This window comes from Acyrthosiphon pisum, chromosome A2 (genome assembly GCF_005508785.2).
Source record: "Acyrthosiphon pisum isolate AL4f chromosome A2, pea_aphid_22Mar2018_4r6ur, whole genome shotgun sequence".
NCBI classification, from domain to species: domain Eukaryota; kingdom Metazoa; phylum Arthropoda; class Insecta; order Hemiptera; family Aphididae; genus Acyrthosiphon; species Acyrthosiphon pisum.
In genome coordinates, this window is record NC_042495.1 from 12801899 (window position 1) to 12811544 (window position 9646).

General features: G+C 30.8%; 2 protein-coding genes across 2 annotated transcripts in view; both read left to right on the forward strand.

The window, feature by feature from the left end:
• Positions 1-9646, forward strand: part of LOC100161116 (inhibitor of growth protein 4-like) — a gene marked incomplete in the record, with an annotated part of 38476 nt that overhangs the window by 4121 nt on the left and 24709 nt on the right. The window contains 1 exon segment of the mRNA NM_001246071.2: positions 4797-4817. Within this exon segment, the coding sequence (NP_001233000.1) occupies positions 4797-4817 (21 nt within the window).
• Positions 5756-8701, forward strand: LOC100571998 (glyoxylate reductase/hydroxypyruvate reductase). The gene is given in 9 exon segments (XM_008188969.2): positions 5756-6500; positions 6639-6746; positions 6809-6936; positions 7027-7216; positions 7271-7437; positions 7507-7671; positions 7740-7777; positions 7779-7866; positions 7950-8701. Coding segments are annotated over 8 exon segments (969 nt in total). The 5' UTR covers positions 5756-6500; positions 6639-6675; the 3' UTR covers positions 8072-8701.

A 9646-nucleotide genomic window follows, 5' to 3' on the forward strand; every position in this document is an offset into this window, starting at 1 on the left:
AAAAACACTCACCACTTAAGACCTAGGTATATAATTAGGCACATTAATATATTATCTGTACAGTGCATGTATACATGCGTGCACGATTGATGGCACATATATTGGTGCTTCTAGCGAAATCATGGTTTATGAGTAATTGTAATATTATTAATTCTACATAGTATGTATAATAAATGGTACCTAATATGTAGGTACCTGTATAGTTTATTATAAGATATATTTTTTATAGCATGTGATTTAATGTGAACGTGATTAAATAAATATAGTTACCTATTGGCTACTAGGTATAAGTACCAAAAAAAAAGAAACAAAAACGATGATTTATGATCGTGTAGGTACTGCAGTGTAAACACAATATAATGCATGCATAGGTATACAATAAATGCTTAATTGCACAGAAAAATATTTTTTTTATCAACGAATCATAATATACAAACCAAATATTAAGCATACCTATTATAGAATATAGGTATATGTTACCATGATCGCCGTTTAGCTAAGCAAATATATGTTTATATAATATATATATATTATATAAGATGTAAATCGTAAACCTCTATAAGCTCTGTAACCTATCATAAAGTGGGTAGGTCTATAGTAAGCAGTCCTGTAAAGAATACTTTTAAAAATTACTTGAGTAAATACTCAAATACATTTTTTTTTAAGTATTTAAGATACTACTCAAATACTTTAATATTGTAAAGTATTTCAAATACTACTTAAATACTTTTGGTTTTTAAAGTGGTTTTCTAATTATCGTAATATAAGCACATAGGTAGTAGGTAAACTAATAGTTATCTAAAAGTTTTAAAGGGAATATTGTTATTCAATATTCAATAACTTTTTTTAGAAATTTGGTTTTCACAAATCTTCGGGCTTCGGCTAACACAGAAATACAGAATATTAGATAAAACTATTATTCATGCTGAATGCTGAAAGTATTTAAAAAGTTATTCAATACTTAAAAAAGTATTTGAATACTTTTATTTAAATACTTTACAGGACTGATAGTAAGTACTTATGAATATCACGATGTACATTTATCTATAAATAATAATTATTGTGAACATAATAAACATCATGGTCTTAGAAGATGTCTTCGTGGCTTATATTATAATAAGGTATATAGAAAGTATTATAAACTATGATGATTATAGTAATATTATTAACCACAATATTAAACAATAAGCTATATCCCTATTATATACATTTACAATAGTCAGAGACCAGACAGTAATATTCTCAATCGTCACTACGCGACATTGACTGGACTCCTGGACCACCCTAGTTACCGCGGCCTTTAATACTATAAAGGTACCTAGTAGGTAGCTCGATGATTTATCTAAGAAGTATAGCTATAAATTATTATATTGTTTGTGCCTTATTCAGCGTCATCCATCAGAGGTGGCTAAAAGTTTTAAACTAGGTGACAGGTACTATACAGGGGCGTAATTTGGGGGGGGGGGGCAACTGAGGCATTTGCCCCAGTCTAGTATTTACATCTACCTTAAGCCAGTACATTTACCAACACCATCCCCCTCCCTTAACCATTATGGCACTATGCTAAACATATGTTGAGTCGTAAAAGCAATGAAACGTTGCCCTAGTGTAATAAAAACTGAAATGACGCCACTGGTACTATATACTTTTATGTGCCTATATACCTAAACGTCCTAAAACATCCCGGTATTTCTATCAGGGCCATATTAGCGCATAGGCACTATAGGCACTGTGCCTAGGGTCTACGAACTTTTTGGGGCCTACGAAAGTAAAATGTGTGACTATGATTTTTTGTAATATTTATGCTTTTTTTATTATTATTATAAATTAATCCGTACGATTGTACACGTTAACACAACAAGTAAAATATCATGTATTTAAGAGTGATACCCCGATACCTGTTTATAGTATATTTTTAGGAAATAATAATTTTAAATAATATATCGTTTACGTAATAGAAACAATAGTTTATCATCGACTGCAGGTCGGTCGCACCGCGTATGACTGCTCGGTACCTACTCACTATAGTCTTTGTAAATGATGGCAAAGCAATTGATGCTGCAGATCAAATGAGTGCTAGAGATAAATTATAAATTCAAACATTTTATGTTATTGACAAAGTGGCTGAGTGGACTAGTCGTCGGTTTCGACGCGCACCGTCGTCGGTTCTAATCTCGGTTTCGGACGGCACTTCTCTTCGGGCAGTCACGGTATTTGTAGAGACAGGCCGCCATCCCTCACCCAGGCATGGCAGATACTTACGGGTGCCCACATGAAAATTCTACCAAACTAAAACAAACGTGTTTACAAAAACCTACAGTATCCTCCCGCACAGTTAAAACCATCCAATGGCCCAAGTTGTCACGGATTAATTAATAAAAAAAAAATATACTGTTATTTTTTGTTACAATTATATCTTTTGTAACAAACTTTTTTTTTTTTTTGTATTAGCTTCTAGCCTGTATTAAACTTATTAAAGAAATATGTAAAATGGTATAAAATAAGTTATTTTTTATGGTTTTTGACTATATAATATAATATATTTGTATATAATATTTGGAGAAAAATTAATTGTTTTTAAGATCTGTTAAAATTGTTATCATATAAAAAGTAATACAATTTAAATTTGATTTTTATGCTGTAAATATTAGTGTTTTCAAAGTATTAACACTAAGATTTGACACTTCCTCTCCCAAACAGAGGGTTTCTTAACTATTTAAACACTGGACATTACAGGGCCATATTAACGTGTACAGTGGCGTAGCGAACTTTAAATCATATGGAAGCAAACAAATTATTTATGACCTACCCTACCCTACTCCAACTGATGTATATGATACTCATATGCTCAAATAGGGGGGTGAGGTAGCACCCAAAATAAAGTTCAAAGACTGACCGTGTATGTGGGATTATGAGGTAATGACCCACCACCACCCCCCGAAACCAGAAGCAATTGCTTCTGAAAAACATGATTCGCTACGCCACTGAACGTGTATGCACTTAATGTCTAAATGTACTATGCCTACTGCCTAGGGCCCACGATAGTTTTAATCCGGGCCTGATTTCTATAATAACAATGTCTGATATCGTCGTAAAAATCGGTCGAGTAGTTTTTGAGTTTATAACCACCTTACAATAAATTGTATATAATAAATAAATTGTAAATTATCATTATAAATATTTATAATTAAGAAGGTAAATTCATTCCTTAGATCTACGATGTAGTTAAAATTAAACGTATACATTTTATTTACATTGTGCTCAGATCATACACTACTATACTATAATATTATAGACGTATAATGAGGCCCAGCTCAAGCAAAAATAGTGCACTAGGCAAAATAAAATGTTGCGCCCCTAAAATTAATAATATTATCACTAGGGCTCGAGACTTCTAGGAGTTTGCTAGTTTGCATGTTTTTAAATAATTATTAAAAACATAGCTAATTAATATAGGAATTTGTTTTCATAGCAATACGAGATTTAATATAAAATTTATAGTTGCATAGTTTGCATATTTGACCATAATTTATATGATTTAATAATACATAGGTTTCCTGGACCTGAGATATAATATAGTATATTGTGTGGCAAGGGCGGGAAATGGCCTTCCCGCGCTAGCCACACATACTATTTTTTGTCACGCCCCTGCTCTATGCAACTTTTCTACAAAATATGTTTATGCGTCATGCAAGGAGGTTATACTATAAATTTAAGATGTAACCAAAAGCTTATGTTTTTTAAGGACCGTGGTAGGTATACATTTTAGTTTCTGGTTGTGCAGGGGATACACGCCCGGCGGCCGGCACTTTTGGGGATTTCTTCTTTTCCGCCCGGCACTTTTGGGGATTTCCTCTTTTCCGCCCGGCACTTTGGGGATTTCCTCTTTTCCGCCCGCTGGACGGAAAAAGGTTGCTTTCCAACGCTTCAACCGTGGTCGAAAACCAAACTTTCGGTGCAAGCGTGACAAAAAATATTTAAAAATATTAGTATTTGTGTGTTTCTTGTCGATCACTATTGCATTGTTACTTATCGATACACCGACCGCGTGATTCCCGATAAGGCTCATAATCACCGATAATGATCCAAAATAATCTCATAGTCCAGTAGATAGGGGCCAAACAGTCATAATAAAAGTTGACAGTAGTCAGTTGGTGTTGTGTGTTCTTTGAATTTTGTTTTTGTGCTGTGATTTTTCTTTTCAAATAGTATCGCGTGAACCCATAATAAAATAATTTAAAAAATTATATGTAATATGAAAATAAAATCAAACAATAAATCAAAAATCGAAAAATCAAAATAATCAAATTAATCTATATAATAAAATGTTTAATGTATTAATTTATCTGTTATAACCTATCTACAAATATTATTATTATTTATTTATTATTAGTTACCTATTACTTATTAGTTTGTTACAAATATATATTTTTTTAAAATGATATTTTAATAGCATATTTAGTGATTCTTTAGGGCATAAATGCATGCATATTTTAAGGTTTTTTTACTTTTTATGGCATGAAGTTCCTAGCTCTAATTATCACTGTTTTTAAAATGCCTCCTTCAAACTAAGGTGGCGCCCTAGGCGTGGGCCTATATGTCACCTACCCATTGAGCCGGGCATGCGCGGCGTATAGAACATAATATGATTATTATGTTCTATATAAGATTTATTACCAATTAGGGTACCATAGCTATTGGAAAATATATAAATGTACATATATTATATCCATAGACCTATTAACTGATGGACAGCGCGTAGAGGTAGAAGTCAGGGGTATGATATAGTGAGCGAGAAAAGAAACAAAGAAGTAAAATGTATACAGTTCCTCATGCGGGCTTTATTCGGCACTCCTACACTACTTTATGACTTATATAATATAAGTTATATTCATTCTCTCTCAGTTATACCTATATAGGTAGGTACTTATAGCCTATAGGTAGGTACTTACATGGTTATATGATCGCCTACCATTGAACTATTGAAGGCACTGTGGAGTGAAATGCACTGTCCATTAGTTTTTAGGTCTACGATTATATAATATTATTATATAAGTGACGCCGAACTATATTTTAAAAGGGGGGGGGGGCAAGTAAAAAGTTATACGGATCACCACCACCGTTTACAAAATAAAAACACTTGCTACAGTGCTGCATATGTACCTATACATTAATAGCTTAGGAGTTAGGAACATAATTCATAAGTAGTTTGCTGGGGTACCCACGGACCCCCACGACCCCACCCACCGAAAAAAAGGGGGGGCGGTCGCCCCTCTTGGGTTATAGGTTCGGCGCCACTGATAATATATATATATACTATTTATACCATGCCTACCAATTATAGCATTGATTATAGATAGTACTATCTATAAATTATTACAATTTATCATGGCTCAAAAATCATATATATATTATAATAATATATTATATAGGTACATTTCGTCATGCCTTAAATATAAAGCATGATATAATTATATCATGATATAAAGTATCATTATTATATTATAATATTTATATATTATAAAGTACATAATAATCACAGACTTCTATATAATTATTATAATATATAGAAGTCTGCAGTGGCGTAATTACGGGGGGGGATTTGGGTGTCGTATCCCCCCCATGACCTTTTTTTTAAGACTGGTTAACTACATTTACCTATGTACTTCTTTATCTAATAATATTTTTTTTTTATTATTGATATCAAATGCCTCGGCTAGCTGGCAGCTGTCCGAAAAATGATAAGAGTCATAAGAGTATTATTTTTTCGTGGATCGACGACGCTCGATAATTATCAGATTATTTTATCTAGATTAAAGACTATCGTCCCATTGAAGTATTGAACAAAAAATAACTTAATAATGATTTGTACACTTAATCGGAATTTTCGTAGTGACTTTCCTAGTTACGTCGTTATTTGGTAATCGAACATCGGTTATAAGTTACAGTTACAATCAGCAATCGGCATTCGACTTTTATAGTTTTATAATTCATAATTTGATATTGTGATATAGGTACTGATATTAAATTAATCATTCGTGTGGAGTTTTGTTATTTAATTTTAATATTTACTATTTATAAATATATTGCACTGAAAGGTGCTTATAATAAATAATTTTTTTTTTTTTTGGGGGGGGGGCAAAATGTTAAAAAATGTCATCCCCCCCACAAAAATGACCAAACTACGCCACTGGAAGTCTGTGATAATAATATGTGGCTATAAATTATAATTTATACATATTACATAAACAAGTACCTAACAACTCAGAAACCAGTCAGTAATTCCCACTATCAGTTCAACTTCGACAACACCTTTCAACCTTTGTCTTTTGTGAGATTATTCAACAATCAACAATTAGCTTAGTAACTTCTGTTTAAATATAAGTAGTAAGTACCCATCAAATAGCAATCTATTGGACTCTGTCAAACGTTTATACTCTTGATCGGGTATTTGATATCCAGATATTTCATTATTACGATAATAGACAAGAGTAGAAGAGGTAATGTATATAATATTTACCTATAAATATGAATATTTTTGAAATGCTATTTTCACAATAGATTAACTATAACAACATATTTTCTAATGTGTTGAAACATTAAGTTATTTTTAATAAATAGTACAATTTATTGTTTAGTGTGTAATACATTGAATTTAGGCCATCAGTCATCACCATGTCAAGACCCAAAGTGTTAGTTGCAATGAAACTCGTTCCAGAAATCGCAATTGATTTACTACGTAAAAGGTTAGTACCTATGCCCAAAGAGTATGTTTAACAATTTGGTCTAATGTTTTTATATATTCCAGATTTGATGTCGAAGTATGTGATTCCATTCTAGTCACTCAAGCAGAACTAATGAAAAAAGTACCTGGAAAATTTGCAATATTTTGTAGTCCAGCGAACAAAATTGATGAAGAATTAATTAAAACTGCAGGTTAAAAACTCATTACAATATAATAAACAATTAACAAAAAATTTAATATTTTAGGTAACTGATGTAGTTAATCTTTTTTTCATTTTATAGGTCCCAGTCTAAAAGTTGTTGGAACCATATCTGTGGGATATGATCATGTTGACTTGAGTGCAATGAAAAAATATGGCATACGTTTGGGATACACGCCAGATGTTTTAACCGAAACAGTAGCAGAAACAACAGTTGGATTGTTGATAGCGACAACAAGACGGTTTTTCGAAGCAAATCATGCAGTGAAAACGTACATTAAATAATAATATATAGTTGAGAAGAAGTATAAAATAATTTTTTTTAGAGGTGGATGGAAAGATGTGACACTTCTTTGGATGTGTGGTAGAGGTATTAGAAACTCTGTTGTTGGTATTGTTGGATGTGGCAACATTGGGACATCCATTGCAAAGAAGCTGAAGGCATTTGAAATTTCTCAATTGCTGTACACCAGTAGAACTGAAAAACCTGCTGGTAAAATGTTATTTAGTTAAGTTAAACCTAAATTAAAATAATAAAAACTTTTAATTCATGATCAATTAGTCAATGCTCTCGGTGGAAAATTGGTTACAATTGATGAGCTTGTTGAACAAAGTGACTTCATAATCCTTTCCATTGCACTGAATGAGGACACAAAGTTTATCATTAACAAAGAACGCATTGCCAAAATGAAGTCACACGCTGTATTGGTGAACATTGGTCGTGGAGGTAAGGCACATTATAAACATGCACATCATAACTTTAGATCAGTTTTATGTTAATATTTGAATTGTCAGGACTTATTGACCAAGATGCACTCATTGAAGCATTACAAAGAAAATAGAATTGGAGGTGCTGGCCTAGACGTTATGACACCAGAACCATTACCACTTGATAGCCCTTTGATGAAGATGGACAATGTTGGTATGTACAAAAAAATATTATTGTGTTACATGAGTGTTTATTAACAGTATTAAACTAACGTTATATTATTTTTGGACTTATAGTGTTGTTGCCACACATTGGGAGTGCTTCTGTTGAAACAAGAACAGAAATGGCTATTCTCACTGCCAATAATATAATTGCTGTTTTGGATAATACCGTAATGCCAAAAGAAGTTCAGTTTTAGCTTAATTATTATACGCTAATCAAAATTGTATTAAAAATAATCTAATTTGTGAATGTTAAAAAGTATACATTTATATTTATTATTGTATTTATTCATTTAAAATTGTTGAATATAATATTTTCTTTAATATTTCAAATGTCTTTCATTGTAAGAATCATTATTTTCGTTATTTTATTAGGTAACTAATAGTATATGAACTATAAATAATCAATTAATACATTTTTCTTGTGTACAATATAATTTAATTTAACTACCATGATCTGACATATCATATATTACTGTACGATTAAATTCTTTAGAAAATGAAAATGTCAATTTGACAAATGATATAATTTGTATAATTGCTGGAATTTTGAGCAGATATTATGGACAGCCTGATACAGGGTAGTCAAATAATATCAAAAATATTTACATTCAAACTTAAATTTTGTTTAAAAAACTATTCTGATACGGCTGAGCTGCAAAATTTTTTTAACATTTCCGTTCTTACCATCAAACACGAATAAAATGATCATTGCGATGTTTTATAAAAAAAATAATTTTTAATATTATTTACAAATTTACAATATTATGAATTATAATGGTGTACACATTGCTATATTAAATTATTTATATTTTTTACTCTAAAAATATTTAAACTTTATACTTATTTTTTCCTATACTTAAGTAGTTTAGTAGAACTACATTTTTGTAATAAAGTGATATCTAATATTATAACAATTATTATGTAAGTATTCACTATTTAGTCTTCATCATCAGTCAATTTGTGTATAATTTATAAATTATGTAATGAGGTTTTGACTGTAAAAATGTATTGTTTCATTACTATTTATTTGTTTCTGAATATTGGTCAGTGAAACGACAATTTATATTTTATATAATACTTATTTATATTATACATATTATTATTATATTCTTATGTAGGTACGGATGTACGATTTGTATAAACAGATATACAGACAGTTCACTGTTCAATGATGTCTGATAATATTATAATTTATAGGTAGGTATTATATACAGAATTCTATAATACTACTAGGAAGTATAGAAGTCTGTGGTATTAAATGGAAATTGGAAATTAGTTAGGTTTGAACACGAATTACGATATATCTTAATATATAAGATATATCTTAATTTGTGAGTTTGAATACAAGGACTCTCCGGGACTTTTGAGTAGGTTGTTACCAGTGGTGCATTTAGACATTAAGCGCCCTGGGGCAAAATTTTTATTCCCCCCTCCCCCCCTCCTACAAAGAAATATACATTTAATATTTTTTGTAAATAATAAATATATTTAAAATAATTATTAATAAACTTCAACAATTAACAAACAATATTTAAAAAAAATTACTTATATTTTTCGACGTGCATGGTCTAGAACAAATTCTTGAATAATATGATCACAGCTAGACAGTGGCGTAATTATGGGGGGGGATATGGGGATATATCCCCCCCCAGACCCTTTTTTTTTTTTTTAGAATATCCATAATTAAATTCCCGTAAGCACTAAGTTTTAAAAGATTTTAAGATAAGAAATAAGAATTCATGGATATTAATACTAATATGAAACTACGA